Genomic DNA, 22,469 nt, shown 5'->3' on the forward strand with positions numbered 1-22,469 from the left:
TATCATTTCTGCCAATACAAATATCCTGGGAACTGTAGTTTGCCAAGCTACAATTCCCAGCACCCTTAACAAATGACAGTTTCCAAAATTCTTTTGTGGGGATATAAAATGTGTTTTCTGTGTATCTGAAGTGTGCACAGCCCCAGATCAAACCTGTGCTCCGGTCATGATTCCTCCTTGGCTTCACCTTTGAGAGGCACACGAGATGATCCAGCAGCGTGCCCCTTGCCCTCCACCTTGAAATCTTCCCCTTCCTTAGCCACCTAATCTTTTAAAGTTTAAAGGCCACGGATTGAACTCTTGTATGCCAAGGCAGTGCTTTCCCACTAAGCAGCTCTGGCTGCTTGGGATTTCTAAGGGTTAAAGTGAGTTTATCTGGATTCCTAGAGAGGAAGGGAATTAGGAGGAGGAGGAGGAGGGTCTGGAGTCTTGCAGAGAAAGAGCCTCTACCCCCAAAGCTCCTGCCTGCCTAGATTTATCACTGAGCAGGGAGGGAGTTAGCCCTCTGTTTCTCCCAATCACCCTTCAAATGGGCCCTTCTGAAACCTGGCGGTGAGTCGACCCCCCCTCTAGCTTGTGCATTCGGGACGGTGCGTGCAGGGGAGTCCCAGGGCTGCAGGGGGCGGTTGCAGAGAGGGGTCTGTGCAGCTAAATTCCATCCACGGGACGCCCCCAAATTTGGGAGTGGAGGTTCATCTTCTCCAAAGCCAGAGGGCCCCTTTTGAAATAGAGCGTGAGGGGGCGGGTGTTAAAACTGATCTGCATGGAAGTATTTCTTCAATTGCACTTTGATTAGAATTTACACACACACACCAGCCATTAATCAGGCAGTGCTATCAAGCCTCCTAATATGACACTCATTTACCCATTCAGGCATCCAACCCGAGATCCAGTTGTTCGGAAGCGAAATTAAAATAGATAAACAGAGCAGTCCAAAACCCATCAGAGTGAAGGGCTGTGGGGCAAATCGGTGGGCAAGTATCAGCTTCCTTCCTTCAGAAGGGGTTGGAGTGCAAAGTCAGACTTTTGAAACAGGCGAGAATGGAGTTTTTAAACCACGTGTGATAGGCACCTCCTGCCCCAAACTGTGCAAGCTGATCATTGTAAGAACAACTGATTAAGAATTGGCGCCGGAGCTGGATTTCGCCTCCCTGTCACTTTTCCATTGTGTGTCATGGGTTGTTGTTTTTCCAGGTTGTAAACCTGAAGATAGGGACTGTATTGATTTAATTCATTGCGTGTGAGCCACTCCGGGAACCTTTTTAGCTGAAGAGTGGGGTACAAATGCCTAAATCAATAAATATATACTTGGAGGTGCCGGGACTTGAACCCGGGACCCTGTGCATGCAAGGCCATGGTCTTTAGGGATGAGGAGAGCTGTGGCTGGGAACTTTCAGAAACAAGGGATGACAGTGTTATGAGAGGGAGGGAGCCCCAAGGGGAAGGAGTGGTAGGGAACCGACCAGTAGAACAGATACCGCACCTTCTTACATTCAACCAGACTGCTGCTGCTATTATTATTATGTAGCTTTATTTCCTGCCCTTACTAAAATGCCCTACGGTGGATTACAGCAATACAGAATATGTCTGGTTGCTAGCCAGACTTATCCACATTTTCCCTGTCCTGGCAGTGTAATAATTCTATAGCTTAACAATAATTCAATGGCTTGCCTTTTCAGGACTTGGTGGCACTTCTACTTAGGATTGTCTTAGTATTGGAGACAGAAACTGGCACGAGACGAAGGGGTTCTTTTGGTTCTGTTCAGTTCTTCCATAAAAGAAGTATCAAAGATGGATGAGGATTTAGGAAATTGTCCCATCCAGGCAGGGAGCAGCAGAGGATCCTGGGACAGAACCCGACTGAAGATCCCGGGTGAGAAGGACACCCTTAACTCACAAGTTGAGCACCAGCAGTTCAGGCATTTCCACTACCAAGAGGCCGAAGGACCCCGAGAGGTATGCAACAGACTCCACCGTCTTTGCCACAAATGGTTGATGCCAGAGCGACACACTAAGACTCAGATCCTGGACCTGGTGATCTTGGAGCAGTTCCTGGCTGTCCTTCCCCTGGAGATGGAGAGCTGGGTGAGGGAGTGTGGAGCAGAGACCAGCTGTCAGGCTGTGGCCCTGGCTGAAGGTTACCTCCTGAGCCAGGCAGAGGACGAGAAGCAGAGAAGGCAGCAGGTGAGAGTGTTTTATTCAGGTACTGTACTTCCATATGATTGTCAAACCATCAAAACCGGGTATCCAAGGATATTCGGTAACCCTGAAGGTTTCTTCCTCTGTCATTCCTTCTTTTTATTCTTCTTTCCATTCTGTCTTTTGAATCTTTGTTGCTTTTTCAGAGAAAAGATCTGTTTGCAAGAATGGACGTTGATTTCTCTGAGTGGGAGAGGACTCCATCGGACACCAGACAGAGGCCACTGGGTAAGGGTTGATGGGATCTGTCTCAATATGGTCCCCCTATTTCAAGTGTGAAATAAATATGTGGGCTCCCTTAATCTTTGGGGTGAATGATCCTCTTCAGCCTTTTTCCAGAGAAGAAAAATGTCTTTATTTACAATGTTTTGCTTTGTTATCCATGGGGACCTGCACTTTGACTTGTGGTCAAAAGCTGATATATTGAAAGAAGTGTTTTCACATGATTGAAATATTAAATGGGTTTAAACACATATATTCATAAACTCTTGACACATAAGCCTTTTTCTGTCTGTAGTTCTTGCCTTTTTCTGTCTGTAGTTCTTGATACTGACTTCCCACCAACTTTGTCTCTTGCAGGTGACGGAGTGATGCTGGCAAGACCTCCTAAGCCATCTCCTCTTCATAGTGGAGGGGAAGCAGCTTCTGTGGCACAAGATCAGGTAGTGGGACAGATCAGTGTGGGGAGGGAGGTTGGGGGCAGCCAGGGCACCTCTGTCCCCTCCTCACCTTCCGGAGCCTGATTGAATCTCTTACCACTTTGCTACTTTGAAAAGTCTCCAAAGGGTGCTGAGTAGAAGTAGTTAATGTTTATGCTGTCTGTGAAGGGTAAATGTTTCCTTTTTATTTTAGGATTCAGTGTCCTTTGAAGATGTTGCTGTGTATTTCACAGACGAGGAGTGGGCGCTACTGGATCCTGATCAGAGAGCTTTGCATAACGAAGTCATGGAGGAGAATTGTGGGATCATGGCCTCTCTCAGTAAGCCTCCCAATTGAATCATAATATCAACTTTGAAAATAGTTACATGTTGAGGTACCAACAAAATCATCATATAACTCAACAGTGCCACCTATAGCATCTGGATTTTATATGCCCCCACATTTAACATTGAATGAACAGCAATCTATTGTTTCATCTCTGAATATATGTCCAATTATGCCCTTTTAAACAGAGATCAAACTGGTCTGAACTTCCCAGGCCTTTTGAAACGTAAATTTCGGAATTGTTATGGAAGTGGAAGTAGTCTCTCTGTCATTTTCTGGTTGGCGAAAGAAACCACTGACATAAGAAATGGAGCAGATTTAATGATTGCGCCAAACAAGTATCCATCTCAGAAAAGAGGTGGGCTTTTACTAGTATCAAATTCCCATAACATTTTAAGCTTTTCCCCTTCTGGAAACATCAGGACAGGAGTCCAAAGATGCTCTCTTTAACAAACAGCCATGTTCAAGGAACTGCACACTTGCTCTAAAATCCAAGACAGGTAACATGTAACTAAAAAAGTTAGACTGGTTTTAGTAAGAAAATTGTGTTTTGTTTGATTGTGCCTTTTGTGATGGATGGACCTTGGAGACCCAGAAACCAATCTGGGCTGGGTGGTGTGTCAACCAATCAGGAGGGAATGGAGAATTAAAAGATAGAAGTTGACAATTAGGGCTTGTCAGATAGGGCTTGGATTGGGTTTAGAAAGGTCTTGGCTAGAGATGAGCTGGGTGTTTTGGGCTTTGCTAGGCATGGCAACCCAGATCATTTTCCTAGAAGGAAAAGATCCTAGAAGACGGTTGGAAGTGTTTTACTGGCTTGGTAGAACTAATAGCCATTCTAGGGCCAAGTAGAAGAAATAGCTATTTTAGGAGGAGTCAGTTTAATTAGAAACAGATTTAAAGTGGACGTTTTGAGTGAAATTATTATTTCTGTGAAGTGGATTTAACTGAAACAAGAATGTTGTGCCTAATTAGAGTAACCATTAAGCTTTAACCCTCATGGACAGTGTATGAAATTTTAGTTTTGTTTCCAATGCCCCTCATCCTTACTTTCATCCTCTGGTTGAGGATAAGTGGTCACAGGATTTTCTTCCACATTACTAAGAGGCGTTGCTGCTGGGTATTTGTAAATGCTTCCAAATACAGAGGAACTAGACGTCTCAAGTGTACTGACAGGGAGTGCCAATGTTTTAAAACACCTAAAACCTGGTCATGTTACCTCACTCCAATATTTTCTGAGGGAGTTTGCCAAAATTATTTATATTTTGATATTTGGCTTAGCTTTGTTTTATAGGCAACTGTTAACGGGCATCTTTTTTTCTCACAACAACCAAATCCAACAGTGTAGCACACCAGCTCTTAGCTAATGCTAGCAACTCTGTGCAGTAAGATCTGCCTCCCATCTAAGTCCTTTTAGTTATTTCTTTCTCACAGGCATTCCGGGGGTTGGACTAGATGACCCTTGGGTCCCTTCCACCTCTTATGAGTCTATGACGTTTTCCAGTAATTTAGGTCTCCATTTTCTCCCAAAGCTCTAAAAAAATTCTATCTCCGTTGCAGAAGGTAACAAATTGAAAACAACGAACCATGAGAAAATCCACACAGTGGAGGAGCCATCTAAATATTTAGAGTGTGGAGAGATCCTGAGTCAGAATTCCCACGAAAGAACTGCCAGCAGGGAGAAACCATATCACTGTTTGGAATGTGGGAAGGGCTTCAAGTGGAAGAAAAGTCTCACTTCGCATCAAATAATTCATACAGGGGAGAAACCATTTGAATGCTTGGAATGTGGTAAGAGCTTCAGCTGGAAGGAAAGTCTCACTTCCCATCAGAGAATCCATACAGGAGAGAAACCGCATCAGTGCTTGGAATGTGGGAAGAGCTTTAATGCAAGCAGAAACTTGCGCCGCCATCAAAGAATTCACAGTGGGGAGAAACCATATCAGTGCTTGGAATGTGGGAAGAGCTTTACTAGAAGCACGAGCTTCCGCTGTCATCAAAGTATCCACAATGGAGAAAAACCATACCAGTGCTTGGAATGCGGCAAAAGCTTTACGAGAAGCATATACTTCCATCATCATCAAACAATGCACAGTGGGGAGAAACCGTATCAATGCTTAGAATGTGGAAAGAGCTTCCGCTGCAAGAGAAGTCTCATTTCCCATCAACAAATTCACAAAGGGGTGAAATCATAAAAGCTGTGCCTTCTGGTGTAACCAAGTTCTGGTTTTCTCTCCATCTTCCTCTCTTGCAAATTTACTGTGGGCACTTAACCATTACACTTGTACAAATACTAAACTGATAAGACAATCACTCTAAGCTTTCTAGTGGCAGGGGGCAAATGATGAGGAAGAGAGAGGAGGCCACCAGTTGCTTCCTGATGGCCCTGGGAGTTGTTTTGTTGGGGCAGAAGTGCAGAGGAAGTGAGTGGAACCATCCATTGTTGACAATTGCCCTCCAGCCAGAAAACTTCAAGACTGGCATTGCTGAAGCAAACTGTGAGGGTGCTCTCCTTCAAGATTGTGTGTGGAGTACTTTCTTTTGTAGATTGAATTGTCTGAGGGCACCCGGTGAGGGGAAGTAGTACTAGGGAGGGCTGCTTACCATTCCACCCGCATGGGACACGGGTGGCGCTGTTGTCTAAACCACTGAGTGTCTTGGGCTTCCCAATCAATCATAAGGTTAGCCATTTGAATTGGTGTAACAGGGTGAGGTCCCATTGCCCTGTCCCAGCTCCTGCCAACCTAGTTCAAAAGCATACCAGCAAGAGTAAATAAATAGGTACCGCTGCGGCAGGAAGGTAAACAGCATTTCTGTGCGCCCTGGCTCCCGCCATGGTGTTTTATTGTTTCAGAAGTAGTTTAGTCATGCTGGCCACATACCCGGAAAGCTGTCTGTGGACAAACGCTGGCTCCCTCAGCCTGAAAACAGAGATGAGCGCTGCACCCCATAGTCAAATTCGACTGGACTTAACCGTCCTTTACCTTTACCTTACCTTTTACCATTCCGGTGAGAGATAGCAACCTGGGATTTAAACACAGTGCATTCTTAGGGAATTGTTTGTTAGGTGAGCATTCTCAGAACAAGTCAACAATTTCATTTATTCCTATGGGGAAATTTCTAATGTGTTCTCAGCCACATAATTTTGACCCCCAAATGACGGAAAAACCCAGGAAAACTCTGAAACCTTCCTGAAGGCAAACAAGGAAGGGGAAAAGACCCTTTTATTTATCTGATCTCTCCCCCTTCCTCCCCTACTCCCACCATGGTTTCTGGTGAAACAGCTGCCGGGGACCATCAACACATAAAAAGTAAGGCTTGTTTAAGACTTAATGGTTTACAGTACTACACACAGGTCTGGCTGTTTCAATATCTGAATCTGTGGTGTGTATAGTGAGGTTTAGGTACTAATCCGTCATGTTTGGATAAGTGAATTTTCATATAACAAGCATTTGGATAGCAGGACCTGTGTGTATTGTCAATGAATGTTTTCATTGCCTCCTTTATGTTTTTCCACTATGCTTTTGTTCAGAGGAAGGAGTGGCTGATGACATTAGTTACAGATTGAGTGTGAGATATTGGAGTGTTTGGTTGGTACGTCTGTGGGTATGTGTGGATGTGTGAGCAGTGTGTGAACAAGAGTGACATTGAATGAGCAGTACGGTAGGTGTCATAATCTTTGTATATGTAAGGTAGAATTTAGGTGTGATCTGTAGTGCTTTGTGAATCAGGGGGCTGATTTGGAAGGCTGAAGACTAATATATTCCCTGATTCTAATATGTTTCCAGGTGTTTGTTTTTAAAGTTTGCAATGGTTTTGTTTTTAAAGATCGTATTGTTTTATCCAGTGCTCTCTTTTTTTAGGATAAAAGGTGCCAGTACTCACCATGAGGTTGTTACAGTAAGTGCCACACTTTTAAAGCATTTGGAAAAAGAAAGGTGCCAGTATCGTGTACCCTTGAGTACCCCAGAAAAAAGCACTGATTTTACCACATTGCATTGCAGTTTTGTTTAACATTGCATTGGATAGTATTATATTGTAGCTTTCATTGCTACATGGTGTGTAGTAGAAATTTAATTAATAAATAATAGTTAGCCAGCTACGGACTGTCTTAAGTATAAAGCAGTATATAAATATAATGAAATGAAATAATACATACAATAAATAAAGGTGTCTTGTTTTGGTTCAGAATAGGCCCCTGCTGTCACTGTTGCTTCTCTGCTAGGACAAAAGCGTGGTTTCCACTTGTTCTCATTCTCTTCCTCTTCCTCATTTGCAACAAAACAGTGGCCATTTAAACATGACAGTTGTATAAATCCTTAGGGTGGCATTCAATTATATTTGTGCTCCTCCTCCTGCATGCGCCCATGCCATCCCCAGATCTGCTCTGAAGGGATGAGGGAGCCCCATAACAGAGTGGTGGAATCCTTAGAGAGTTTGACTATGACCCAGGGGACCAGGATGTTAGGATTCTTGCTCCGTGTTTGCAGTCATGGAATTGTTGTCTATCACATGACGGTGTATGTTTTCATTCCACAGTTGTGAGTAGGATGATCCTTTTTTTTTTTAAATATATTTTTATTAATTTTTCCAATTAAAACCAATTATATCACATTCATTATTTCAAATTATACACATATATATCAATCAAACCGAATGTTATGCCAAATCATCTAGAAAATTTTTTTTTGGGTTCCCATGCTTCAAGAAATTGGGGATTCCTCGCAACCGTCCACTGCCGTCTTTTTTCTAAAGTTCAAATCGTCTCTCCGAGTTCATAATAATCCAGATCTTTCCCTTATAGTCACATAGATGTTTTCCTCTTTCAACCGATTATTTCCCAGCTGCTGAGATAAATATCAAACAAAGTTTCACAAATGTTCTTTCTCCTGTGTGAGTTAATCAGTCCAGCCTCCCCATAAATCTTCTTGGTCTGGAGCGTCCCTATTGCGTCGACTCTCAACACGAAGCAGCGCCATCTTAAAAAAACTCAAATCACTTTCGTTTTCTCTCATAGATTAACGATCTTTATAAAATTTACAGCTTTTCCAGGCAGAAGAACCAGACCTCACACCATGCATAGACTCTTGGTAAATTAATGGATCTCCTTGCCCTATAGCTGAACTTAGCTTCAGGTCGCTGCTCCAATTCAAAGTGCGTCACAACTCATAAATCCTCCGAACGCGTCCAGGCACTCCTCGCATCCAACTAGAGGGGGGCTTTTCTCGTCAACAACTCCTCATCTTCAAAAAATATGCTCAATAACAACAGTTTATAAAGTTCAACTCACACAGTCTTTTGCTTCTCTTTCACTCCAAACAAGCCAGGACATCACGTCTGGGAAGGTACGAAGTAACTCATATGAAAAAAAATAAAAAAGACTCGCTTCCCTTATCGCTCCGTCCCCATCAATTCTTCTTCCAGATGAAATACAGCCTTTAACTCCTCACCCTCAGCAGCATAGATTTCTCGGCAGTAAACAGCACTTCTGCCCCTCCTTCTGAAGTATGTCCATAGATTTAAGCCTAATTATCTTCTTTAATCATGGAAATCCCCGCCATGCAGATTAGCGTCCGGGAGTCCTGGCCCTCGTAAGTGCTTCAGCCCAAGCTCCCCCCACTCCATAAACAGTCAGAGTGGGTCTGGGGGCATCGCGGGCCAGCGGCCCCTCTCCGTAACCCCCGGAGAGGGTAGGGGGTTGCCATTTACTCCCCTAGCAACCGCCAAATTCCTTACGAAGGTCAGAGGGATGGAAAACAGGTCCGCCATTCCTGCAGGCGGAAACCGGAACCATGAGTAGGATGATCCTAACACAGGATTCACTCAATCACAAAGCTCACTGGGTGATCTTGGGCCAGTCATGGTCTCTCAGCCTAACCTACCTCCCAGGGTTGTTGTGAGGATAGCCTGTGGAGGTACTGGCACCATCTCCAGGGGCCCGGGCACCCACAAAAAATTGCTGTGGGTGCCCAGCCTCCACCCGTCACCTCTGTGGCCGCCGTTGCCCACTGCCCGCTGCCAGGAAGAACCTCATACACCACCTTAGGTGATATATAAATGTAATATGTAAATATAAGGGGTGTGCAGGAGCAACCCCTTCCATTGCGCAAGGAGAAATCCCAGCACAAAAGAAACCTTCTCTATAGTGCTACCTTGAAAGCAACCTTATCAGCTCAGGGAAATGTCTCAGCTTGGTTCAGAGTGGCTATCTAGCCTGGGCCTATCCCAGAACAGCCATTTGTCATACCCTCCCCTACCCAAGCCCACCACTTAGAGCAAGAGTGTCCTTTCACTCAAACCACTAAACACTCTTGCTTTATAAAAGCTCTCTCAGCCTCCCTCCTGCCATGTCCCCTGTTTGCCATATGTCTAGTCACCTTATAGGGTTCCTGGCTCTGGGTTTCCAATACCTCAAGCAATCTCCTAAAAACTGGTAAAAGGTAAAAGGTAAGGTAAAGGACTTTGCTGGCGCCATATAGAAAATTACATCTGTGACTGACTTTGCCGCAGTCTTGGTAGCTTGGCCAGACATGAGGACGTAGGAACAAATTATTATTATAGTAAAAGCTGGTTATAACACGTTCTTCTGTGGTTTGTTATCAATAACAGGGTTTGCGTTTCATAACGTGTGCTTATAAGTCTTATTCCGAATCCTATTCCTATCCAATCCTGCCTAATCAGCATTCAAACCAGCCACCTTTTCCCTTTTCCCTCCAAAAACCAACTGTCCTTTTCTCTCCCACCCACCCACCTGTTCTAACTGTCACAATTCAACCTCAGCCAATCAGCATGGGACACACCCCAACATTCCATCCAGCCCTCTCTCCCTCCCCTCCCCCTCCCTTATGTGTTTTTATATCTTTTAATAGAGAAACCCCATACAAGTCAGTTACAATGGCAAACAGCACATCTGCTGAAGTCCATGAAGGTTGCCGCTTGAGTTGGTTAGGTCTTCTGAAGGGTGCCACACTGGAGGCGAACGATGGAAGCAAATAAATTTCCAGACCTGTGGGGGGGGGGGAAAATATACCCCCCCCCCCAACCCTGGAAAGGCTTGCTCTAGCCCAGAGCTTTCCAAACTGTGTGTTGGTGTGTCGGCGGCAGTTTGTAAGTGTGCCGTGTGAATGCTCCCCGCGCTCCTCCTGGCGTTGGAAAGGGGTTCGTTTAACCTCTGGTTTGCTAGTAAAACTGAATTATTATTATTATTATTATTATTATTATTATTATTATTATTATTATTATTAGAGTTTATATACTGCCCTATATCCGGAGGTCTCAGGGCGGTTCACATAAAATATCACAACATATATAATCAGAATAAAAACAACAACCCACTAACACCCCCAAATTACCATTTTGCGAAATGATGCGTGTCTAAAATGTGTGTCACCAACATGAAAACTTCTGAAAGCTCTGCTCTAGCCAGAGATCTCTCTGGCAGGATGATATGTCACAATGGAGGGTGTGTCACCATTACTTAGCAACCTTGGACATGGGACCTCTTTAGACACATGCATTTATTATTTTATTAGATTAGATTAGATTAGATTAGATTAGATTATTATAATATAATGTAGAGAGAGAGAGAGCTTTCAATGGATCAATCTGTTTATCTATTTCCATTTTCCTTTAAAAGAAAAAAATATATAGGGAATGCAATTTCCAAACTTGCCTCATTAGTGTTGGCTGTGCGCAATAGAACTTTTTCTCTCCTGGCTGACTAGGCGGGTGTTTTCTCCATGTTGGTTAGAAGCCACAACTCAGCAACAAAGTATTGTATAATAAATCAAGCCCACCCGCCCCCAAAGCTGCAAAGCCTGCTAACAGGCTGCAGGCAGGGGCAGCATTTCAATTTTGTGATCGTAGCGAGGAAACGTCCTCCCATTCACCGAACCACTTCTTATGCCCGTTTCGTTTTTGAACCTGAAGTGTCCCTGAGAGGTTAAAAATACCCATCTGTGCAGTGTGTGCACAGTGCGCTTTTCCTCTTTGGCTCCTGCTTTGAGAGAGATGCAGTCCATCTGTTTATCCTCCTTAGGGTTAAAATGAACTGAACTAGATTCCCAGAGAGGAAGGGGATTTGGGGAGAAGTGGGCGAGGTCCTCCAGAGCAAAAAGCACCTCCTTCCAAAGCCACTTCCTGCCTGGATTCTCATTTGAAGGGGTGTGAGTCTGTGAAAGTGGCCTTTGTTTCCCCAGTTGATGCAACCCTGGCTCTTCCTGAAATCTGGTGAGTTTCGTCACCCCCTGCTCCATTTTGTGAATTTGATTGAAAAGGGGGGGTGTCCCCCAGGGCCGCAGTGGATCAGCTGTTCCAGTGGGGATCAACCACAACACCCAGGCAAGAGAGCGGAATCTTCTTTCAGCCCTCCTCTCTGCAAAGCCAGGAGCCCCCTTTTGATCCGTTGTGGGTGGGAGAGCATTTTAAGTGGGTCTGCAACGCTGAGTTGATCTCCATGGTAGGGTGTCTTCAACTGCAATGGAAATACAATTACTACCCTCCCCCCCCTCCAGTTCCATGCTCCCCCTTTTGATATTTTTAGGTGGAAGTTTTCCATTTTAATTTGGTTAGAATTAACACCACCTCCCACACACCCCACACGCTTACCAAGGCTCATGACTGGCATGCATGTGCCCATTCAGAAATGCAACCCCTACGATGTAGAAGGGGACCTTTTCAGACTGAATACAAAGCACCCCCCTGAAAACTACTGGCAGTCTTTTAACTGAAGAAATCTAAGCCAATTTGTTGCATGGTAGAAAGGGTGTATAAGGGAGGCTGTATTTCACACAGGTGCCCCCACACCGTGAACCATAACCCACAGATTCCAAGTTTCCATTTTACAGTGGTACCTCTGGTTAAGAACTTAATTTGTTCTGGAGGTCCGTTCTTAACCTGAAATTGTTCTTAACCTGAGGTACCACTTTAGCTAATGGGGCCTCCTGCTGATGTTGCGCTGCCGCCGTGCAATTTCTGTTCTCATCCTGAAGCAAAGTTCTTAACCTGAGGTACTATTTCTGGGTTAGCGGAGTCTATAACCTGAAACATCTGTAACCTGAAGCGTCTGTAACCCGAGCTACCACTATAATTTTATTTTAAAGGAGAGTTAATTCCTAGCACATGTAGAAATATGAGGCAAAATGTACAATTGTACAATTTTAACTTCTTTCTCCCTGCCCCCTCAGAAACTAGCCTTCTCCCACCTTTTGGTTTTCCTCTAGAACCCCCCCCCCCATCACCTGGAAACCGATCACAATGGAAACTAAAACAAAACAGATAAATGGCACATTCCAAATCTGTTTGCACATTGATGGGGTGGCATCACTTTATCTGCCGCTGCATGAATCACACCTGCTGGGGGGAAAGCGGGGGCAGGCAAAAAGCATATTAAGGGTGAAAAATGACTTTAAAAGTCGTAAATGAAAACCAGGCCTAGTTAAAGATCCATGGATATAATGGTGGAAGACAGCTTGATAAAGATGTGGTGTGTGTTTTTTCCAGCTAATGAGTTTGTGAAGGAGGACATGCATAGCTCCAGACATGTACAGTAGTTAAAAGGTAAAAGTAATGGACCCCTGGATGGTTAAGTCCAGTCAAAGGCGACTATGGGGTTGTGGCGTTCATCTTGGTTTCAGGCCGAGGGAGCCGATGTTTGTCCACAGACAGCTTTCTGGGTCATGTGGCCAGCATGACTAAACTGCTTCTGGCACAACGGGACACCATGACAGAAACCAGAGCACATGGAAACACCGCTTAACCTTTCCGCCACAGCAGTACCTATTTATCTACTTGCACTGGGGTGCTTTCGAACTGCTAGGTTGGCAGGAGCTGGGACTGTGCAACAGGAGCTCACCCGTTGCAAGGCCTCGAACTGCCGACCTTCTGATCGGCAAGCCCAAGAGCCTCAGTGGTTTAGATCACAGCGCCACCCGAGTCCCTATGTACAGCACAGGATATTGCAGTCCATGGCTGCCTCCACAGTTGAACTCAGTAATCTTTCTGAATATTAGATACTGGAAACCACAGGAGGGGAGAAGGCTCTTGTGCTCAGATCCTGGTTGCAGATTTCCCACCGGCCTCTGGTGAGCTACTTTGAGAACAGGATGCTGGACTGATCAGGATCATTGGCCTGATCCAGCAGACTCTTCTTACGTCCTTTCTTTATTATGTTCTCAGGGAAATGTGACAGTGTAGTAATTCTATAATAGAACAATGTCTTGGCTTTGTAGGACTTGGTAGCGCTCCCATTTAGGACAGAGAGAAATTGGCAGAAGCCAAAAGGAGTTTCTCCAGACCTGTTAGAAGCTTCTGTGAATGAAATATGGATAAGGAAGACTCAGTTGCCCCTGAAGCAGGAAGAGGACATGAGCCCATCAAGACTGGGAGCAGTGGGGGATTCTGGGAAGAAACAGTGCAGAAGATGCTGGGTAAAGAAGACAAGCTCAACTCAGACGTACAATGCCAGCGTTTCAGACATTTCTGCTACCAGGAGGCTGCAGGGCCTCGAGAGGTTTGCAGCCAACTCCACCATTTTTGCCATCAGTGGCTCAAGCCAGAGCAGCACACGAAAAATCAGATGCTTGACCTGGTCATCCTGGAGCAGTTCCTGGCTGTTCTTCCACCAGAGATGGAGAGCTGGGTGAAGGAGTGTGGAGCAGAGACCAGTTCCCAGGCGGTGGCCCTGGCTGAAGGTTTCCTCCTGAGCCAGGCAGAGGACAAGAAGCAGGAAAAGCAGCAGGTGAGAGCATTTAAGCTAGATAGAACCAACATGAGGGCGGATATCCTGAGCATCTATCTCTTAAAATTGTCCAACTTTTCCAGGAAAGCATCCAAGGAATGATAGCCAATGACACTATTTTATTTTGCCTCTGCCACTCTTTTTCTAATCCTCCCCATTTGATGTCTCTAATACTTGTTGCTGTTTCAGGTAAAGAATCTGTTTACAGAAGTAAGCGCTGGTCTTTCCGAGGCAGAGAGGTCTTCACTGAATACCAGACAGAGGCCACTGGGTAAGGATCACTGTTGTATCTCCATTTGGTGTCCCTCTCTCCATTGTGAAATAATTATCTGGGCTCCTTGATCCTTTGAGAGAAAACACTTGTCTCCAGCCTTTCCCAAAGCTCAAAAATGTGATTACTTACAACGTTCCTCTAGTTTATACATGGGGACCAGCAAGAGATGCTTTTTCACGCAACTGAAATATAAAATGAGTAAAAACACATAGCAGGTAAGATTTTTCCCAAGTATAGTTAGACATACATCGCTGAATCTCTATGTGTGCTACCAGCTTCCCACTTACCTATGTTTCTCCCAGGTGACCAAACAATGCCAGGAAAACCTCAACAACCACTTCATCTTCATGGTGGAAGGGAAGCAGCTTCTTTGACACTGTATCAGGTAAGGGAACAGGTCAGTGGGGAAAGAGGCTCCTCTGCTCAGCTGCCCGAATCTCTCCATCTCTTCATTTTTAAAAAAATCTGCCCTCAAGAAAGCTTGAAAGGCTACTCATGGAAGGTTTAAATGCGGAGAATAATGATTATGCAGAATAATGACATCACAAAGCAATGGATGAGAGGAATAACAAATTAGTAATCATAGAATTGTAGAGTTGGGAGGGACCCCTAGGGACATCTAAATCCTGCCCACAGCCATCACTGGGTAGGCTCAAACCACCAAGCTTCTACAGTGGTACCTTGGTTCACGAACTTAATCCGTTCCGGAAGTCCATTTGACTCCCAAAACCGTTCAAAACCAAGGCACAGCTTCCAATTGGCTGCAGGAGCTTCCTGCACTCAAGCAGAAGCCAAGTCAGACGTTCAGCTTCCAAAAAACGTTCACAAACTTATTTCTTGGTTTGCAGCATTCGGGAGCCGATTTGCTCGGCAGCTAAGCCGTCTGAGAATCAAGGTACCACTGTAGTTACCAGCCAGACACACTGATCCATTGTTGCACAATTTAACTTATGAAATGATATATTTTCACATATCCATGTATTCTTGTCATTCATTGGTTTGTGATTCGTTTATTGGAATGTCTTATTGAGTGATTTTGTTCCTTATTTTGGTTTTCGGAGAATAATGACCAGCCACCTCACCTAAATAACATTAGGTAGTATTATTCAGTAGTGGGAGCAGCAATTATTTGTTTATGCATCATTCAATACTACAATTGGCTTATAACCAGTCTTTAAAAAACAGTTGCACAAATACTAAAACAGAAATGTCCATCACTACAATAAACAATGAAGCAACCCCATTAAAATCTGAGGAGACATGCCATTGCTACCACCAAAGTGCCAAGTATCTCAGGTCTTGTGTGTAATGTTTTTCTGCTCGCTCGCAGTGCTTTCAAACCACCTAGTATTTGATAGGTTGGATGTGAGGAGGACTCCGCCACTAAAGATGATCAGTTTAAACTAATTTATTAAGGGTCTTTTATATTCAAAGGGGGAAATTGCCTGCTCTTTTCCTCCAACTGATCATCACTGTCCAACTGATGGGAGCCTCCAGCCAATCAGATTGTAATTAGCCTGTTCCAAGCCCCACCTACTAAAACATAAGGCAGCCTCCCTCCCTCTCTGCCCATTGTTGTCACCTAGCAACCCCTACTAAACAGGCTTGTAATATTATAATTCTTTAAGGCAGGGCCGGATTAAGAGCTTTAGAAGCTCTAAGCACTTAAAAGATTTGGTGTCCCTCATATATATCCAATTCAAAATATGAACAACAATAAACCATAAAATAATTTCTTATTTTTCAAAATGAATCAAAACCTACAGTAAAATGGAAAATAATGTTTATTTTTGTATGCTTCCACTTTATTTACATTAGGGGGGGGGAATTCCCTACTTTTTCTAATTGCAAAAATCATGGTAAGGGTTAAACCACAGAGCCTAGGGCTTGCCAATCAGAAGGTCAGTGGTTCGAATCCCCATGACAGGGTGAGTTCCTGCTGCTTAGTCCCAGCTCCTGCCAACCTAGCAGTTCGAAAGCACGTAAAAGTGCAAGTAGATAAATAGGTACCACTACAGCGGGAAGGTAAAAGACGTTTCCATGCGCTGCTCTGGTTTGCCAGAAGCGGCTTAGTCATGCTGGCCACATGACCTGGAAGCTGTACGCCGGCTCCAGAGTCGGTCACAACTAGACCTAATGGTCAGGGGCCCCTTTACCTTTACCTTTAAAACATAGACATTTGTAAAATTTCATCCACAATACAGCATAACAATTTGTAGTAGATAACCTTTGTGCTATCTTTGAGGAGGGGGAAATGTTTTTTTTTTCCTTGCAGGTTCCTGTGACCTTTGAAGATGTGGCTGTGTATTTCACGGACGAAGAGTGGGCGCTGCTAGATTCCAACCAGAGAGCTCTGCATAACAAGGTCATGGAGGAGAACTGTGGGATCATGACCTCTCTCAGTAAGGCTCCTTTTGGGGTGTAATATCTATTTTGAAAACCATAAGCTTGAACTGGGGTACATTATTGAGACCTGAGTGGGGGAGTTGGGTGGGCCACTTTTGATTCAGCTTTGCCCACCCAAATACTTGGTGTGATATCAGCCCAGACTGGAGGGGCAGGGAGGAGATGTTTCTGTAGTTCACAGGAGTTCATTTACTACCAAAACCCTCTCTCTTGGAGTGTGGGACTGGACTTGAGGCCCTTCATCTGGTGCTGGGTCAAAGAGATAGGCTAGAGATATTGTTGCTCATCAGTTTCCCTGAGCAAGCTGGCTGAGGTTGTTTTGGGTGTGATGCTGGAGGATTCCGGATCTGTGATTTGGGTGACTTCGATATCCATGCTGAGAATGCCTCAGGATCGGCTTGGGAGTTCATGGCCTCCATGGGCAACCATAGACCAGAGGTTCTCCATGCAAATGACATCCTCTGCCAGTGAATTATGGGGGCTACCTTTTTTATTTTTTATTCTATGACGTTTGTATCATTCATTATGCATGTACTTTTGTTCCATATATCTGCACAACAACCTTGTGATGCAGGCTAAGCAGAGAGAGAGAGAGAGAGATGATAGATGATAGATTGATTGATAGTTAGATGGATAGATACTTTATTGTCATTATACATAGTACAACGAAATTGAATGCCATCTCATAAAAACAAAAACACAATTACAGCCACACGTACTCAGAGAGAGTCTAATTCAGCCCATCAAATGAGCTCCATCCCTGAGATGGAAACAAAACCTAGGTCAAAATCCAACATTCAGTAGCACAGCAGATGTCAGCAACAGAGGCAGTAAGATCTGCCTCCCATCTAAGTCCCTTCACTTCTTCATCACAAATGTTTATTAGCATTGTTCAGTATTTTTAGTCTCCATTTCCTCCTAAGGCTCTAATGAGTGTCTGTCTTCTTTGTAGAAGGTGATGAACTGGAAATGAAGAATAAGGAAGACCACAACAAACTCCCCACAGTGGAGAACCCATGTAAATATCTAGAGAGTGGAGGGAGCTTTGGCCAGAGTCTCCATCTTCACAGAGGGGAGAAACCATATAAGTGTTTGGAATGTGGAAGGAGCTTCACTTGGAAGAAAAGCCTCACCTCTCATCAAAGAATTCATGCAGGGGAGAAACCACATCAATGCTTGGAATGTGGAAAGAAGTTTTATACAAGCACAAACTTCCATCGTCACAGAAGAATTCACAGTGGGGAGAAACCATTTCAGTGTTTGGAGTGTGGAAAGAGCTTTAATAGAAGCACAAACTTCCATCGTCACCGTGTTATTCACACTGGGGAAAAACCATTTCAGTGTTTGGAGTGTGGAAAGAGCTTTGTTCGGAAGAGTGATATCACTTCCCATCAAAGAATTCACACCGGGGAGAAACCATATAAATGTTCGGAATGTGGAAAGAGCTTTATTCAGAACTCCCAGCTCACTTCCCATTTAAGAATTCATACAGGGGAGAAACCGTATCAATGTCTAGAATGTGGAAAGAGCTTCAACAAAAGCACAAACTTCCATTCTCATCAAAAAATCCACAGCGGGGAGAAGCCCTATCAGTGCTTGGAATGTGGAAAGACATTCCGCCAGAAGAAAAATCTCACTTCCCATCAAAGAATTCACAGTGGGGACAAACCGTATCACTGCCTGGAATGTGGAAAGAGTTTCCGTCACAGCATTGGCCTTACTATACATCAGAGAAGCCACACAGGAGAGAAACCATATACATGCTTGGAATGTGGAAAGAGCTTCTGCAATAGCTTAAGCTTTATTATACACCAGAGAAGCCACACAGGAGAGAAACCATATAAATGCTTAGAATGTGGAAAGAGCTTCAGTCAAAGCTCCAAACTCACTTCCCATCAAAGAATTCACACAGGGGAGAAACCATATAAGTGCTTGGAATGTGGGAAGAGCTTCCATCAGAAGTCAAATCTTACTTCCCATCAAAGGATTCATACTGGGGAGAAACCATATAAATGCTCAGAATGTGGGAAAGGCTTTAGCTGCAAGAAAAGTCTCACTTCCCATCAAAGAATTCATGTACAAGAGGAATCATAAAAGTACTTACCATCAAGTTTTTAATGTGCAGTTGGATGCAGACTGTTGTTGGAAAAAGTTTTGTACAGTTGGAAAGCTGACAATATGCTGTTTAAAAAATAGGGGAGGGGGTTAAGACACAATAGGCATTTGTGTTTATTAAGCACTTAAATGACAGGCAACATCAGGAACAACATGTTCACAAATTATGTAAGTGTTGAAACAAATCACCCAAAGTGTTCCCAAGACATGTTGCTACTTTCTCCAAATTGGCCAAGTTATTAATTTTATCTCATATGTGCCCGCCCTCTCAGTTATTACTGAATGTGAATGTATCTATTGTAACACAAGTATATGTTGTAAAACATATTCTGTTTATATTTACTGTTATATACAGCCTAGGGCTTGCCAATCAGAAGGTTGGCTGTTCGAATTCCTGCAACGGGGTGAGCTCCCATTGCTCAGTCCCTGCTCCTGCCAACCTAGCAGTTCAAAAGCACATCAAAGTGCAAGTAGATAAATACCTTCTCTGGCGGGAAGGTAAATGGCATTTCCGTGCGCTGCTCAGGTTTGCCAGAAGTGGCTTAGTCATGGTGGCCACATGACCCAGAAGCAGTACGCCAGCTCCCTCAGCCAGTAAAGCGAGATGAGCGCCACAACCCAAGAGTCGTCCGCAACTGGACCTAATGGTCAGGGGTCCCTTTACCTTTAACCTTTACGCTATGAGTTAATGGAGGCTTGAATCTTCATAAAATGGCTACTCAAAAACTGCATTCGTTGTACCTAATAAGGAACTATAAAGCAGCGTTTTTAGGTCACAAGGATCAAATTGCAGTGGAACTGCAAGAAAACGTCCTAGAAGATTTCCCAAAATGTTTAATATTATCAATTATTATTTTTCTGCAGTTCAACTTTTTGAAGCTGGGGTGTGCGGTATACTGAGAAGTGTTTTATATTCTGGCAAATGTGGTGATTAGTGCATTGATTATATTCTGTGTTACTGTATTGTATTGGTATTTTATTTTTGTACCTATATTGTAGTAGTACAGAAACATGGCCTCAACAAAGTTCTTCATCAGTGGAAACAGTTTTTCCCTTTAATTTTGCTTTCTTGAAGGAGTGTTATGTTCACCATTTCCCCCGCTCTTTTTTCCACACACACATGAGAAACAGAAAAGGAATTTCAGCTGGGTATGAGAGATGATCCAGTTAACGAGCCAGATCTATTAATCCCTTTTGGCCTTGCCTTACTAAACTCCGCCATCTCCTAGTCAGGCCTTTCCCAGCTGAGGCTGAAGCCACATTCACCCAACAGTTTATTCCATTTTCCCATTTCCCTAATTGTTAATTTCCGCCTTACATCCGAGCTTTCACATGATGTAAAATCAACTTCCGAAAATATAGTGCAATATAATGCTCATTTCTGAGTGATTGGCAAACAGATTTTTTTTCCTGGAGCCAATAAGATGGAAATGATCACCACACTTACCCTATATTCTGCAATATTTCTGAAAGTGGATTTTGTGTCGTGTGAAAACTCAAATACAATGCTGAAATTAACGGGAAAACATCGGGAAAACAGAATAAACTGTTGTGTGTATGCAGCCCGAGCAGGGCCGTCTTAAACATATCTGGCGCCCTGGCGCCGTGGTGTGATGGATCCCTCCGGCGCCCCGCCCCTGCCCTGTTTCCCAGCGCGGCGGGCGCACAGCGCGGCTGCACTGCGCCACCCAGCCTGCCGTAGGGCCGGCCCTGGGCCAGGGGGTGCTGCCCGCCCCCTGTTGCGACGCCCCTGCATCTGAAGCGTGTGATGGGGCCTGGGGGCTGACCCAGGAGAGGCGACCAGCGATTTGTGGGGTTTGGTGGTTCCAGAGCACCACCAGGAGCCAGAGCAGCGAAAGGATGAAGAGTCAGGGCAGTTTGAAACAGTGGTGGAAGAAGAGGCTGCTCAACGACAAGACAGGTCAGTAGACTCCCCACCTTCCTCTGCCCTAGTGTCTCCTTTCTTCGCATTTAAGTTTTTAAAGCCCCAAAGTAAAAGCCCAAACTAAACTGTCTTGAAGTTTACTTCAGTTGCCTCCAAACTACAGAAATGCAGCTTGATTCTCCTTTCCAAATATTCTATTATTATTTTCACATATTTATACAAGAAGCAACTATCAGTACTGGGTGGGTGGGATGGTTGAATGCAACTTAATTTTCATACATGTAGGCAGTTTATTAACCCACTGAACTCTCTTAAGGGGGGAAAAAACCCTACATTTGCATAACCTTTCCCCCCTTAATTCAGGCACAATTTAATTGTTCAATGGAAAAGCACAATAACTTCTCTGTGTGGCATTTGCTATCCGATATACTTCCTCTACACATGCAGGCTCCTGTTGCACCCAAGAGCTATCTCACTGCAGTAAATCAGATCCATAGGGATTTTTTTCTTTGATTCCTGCACAGAAGGGAGTTGAAATTTAAGATGACCCTTGGGGTCCCTTCCAGCATTGTCATTCTATATGGGGCAGCAACATCCTGTTCCCAAGTGACCAGCTTTTTCTTTGTGACCAACTGGAACTTGGATCCACCAGCTCTGCTCTGCAAATGTGTTTCTATAAGTTTGGGGGAAGGATCCCCCCTAAACCTTAGAAATTAATAAACGGTAGCATTTTGATAATTTGGAACACTGAAGGAGAGATTGGAGGCCAGTGGAACAATACAGGCTAAGTTTCCTTTCCAAGCCAGTGCCTCACCTTGGATAGAGGCAAAAAGGTGTTGATGACCCAATTGAAAAGGAATGATTGGGCCTGGACAGGAGGTTACCAAGGTGATGGGCTTCCACAATGTGTTATACCAAAGCTGCCTCACCCATAGCCTTCCTTCATCATTATCATAACTTATCAGAACCAGAAGGGACCCAGGTGGCGCTGTGGGTTGAAAAGCACATCAAAGTGTGAGTAGATAAATAGGGACCGCTCCGGCGGGAAGGTAAACGGCGTTTCCGTGCGCTGCTCTAGTTTGCCAGAAGCAGCTTTGTCATGCTGGCCACATGACCCGGAAGCTGTCTGCGGACAAACGCCGGCTCCCTCAGCCTATAGAGCAAGATGAGCGCCGCAACCCCAGAGTCGGACACGACTGGACCTGATGGTCAGGGGCCCCTTTACCTTTTATCAGAACCAGAGGGGAAAGAAAAATAGTGTTTTGAGCAAGGTGTGTTCGGAAGAAGGGAGAAATAGGTAGAGATCCATCTTTTGGCAGGCTGGCTGAAGGCAGGCTGGGAGAGATGCCCTGGACTCCATTGCTGCACTGCTGTGGGGAACAAGCCCCTTTTGAGATGACCATGCTGTAAGATCTGGACTCCCTCCATCCAAACTCAGGTGTAACTATGTGAATAAATCGTATTTCTTAATTTTGCAACAGTATTTTATTATCCCCAGCTCTCTGCCCTTCCAAAAAAAAAATATCCCTTGGCACCTCTTAGGCCCAGTTTCCTTCTGAAATAAGCTCCCTCTCTGCTCAGGGTTTGGCCACATCAAAACTGCACAGGCTGGCTACGGGGAGGACGGGTGGGTGTCCTTTCAATGGGAAACTTCCCCAACTTTCCAATTAGAACAGGCGTCTGCAACATTTTCTGGCCGTGGGCTGGATCATTCCCACGGACAATGATCCAGCCCACTACGCATGCCCAGGGCGCCAGAAATCACTTCTGCGCATGCCCGGAAGCCAAAAATTGCGCCTGCGCAGAAGCGGTTTTCGGCATCTGGGCGTGCGCAGGCACGGTTTCTGGCATCTGCGCGTGTGCAGATG

General features: G+C 44.5%; 1 protein-coding gene across 1 annotated transcript; it reads left to right on the forward strand.

The window, feature by feature from the left end:
• Positions 1-417: 417 nt before the first annotated feature.
• LOC118081218 (zinc finger protein 724) lies at positions 418-20,882 on the forward strand. Its single transcript, XM_060270880.1, has 11 exons — positions 418-552; positions 1,680-2,184; positions 2,346-2,427; positions 2,779-2,861; positions 3,052-3,178; positions 4,744-5,366; positions 13,502-13,921; positions 14,111-14,192; positions 14,498-14,580; positions 16,471-16,597; positions 17,554-20,882. Exons 2-11 carry the CDS (start codon positions 1,792-1,794, stop codon positions 18,693-18,695), a joined length of 3,162 nt encoding a protein of 1,053 aa, XP_060126863.1. The 5' UTR covers positions 418-552; positions 1,680-1,791; the 3' UTR covers positions 18,696-20,882.
• The last annotated feature ends 1,587 nt before the right edge of the window (positions 20,883-22,469 follow it).

The sequence above is a fragment of the Zootoca vivipara genome, chromosome 2, assembly GCF_963506605.1.
Source record: "Zootoca vivipara chromosome 2, rZooViv1.1, whole genome shotgun sequence".
In the NCBI taxonomy this organism is placed as follows: Eukaryota; Metazoa; Chordata; class Lepidosauria; order Squamata; family Lacertidae; genus Zootoca; species Zootoca vivipara.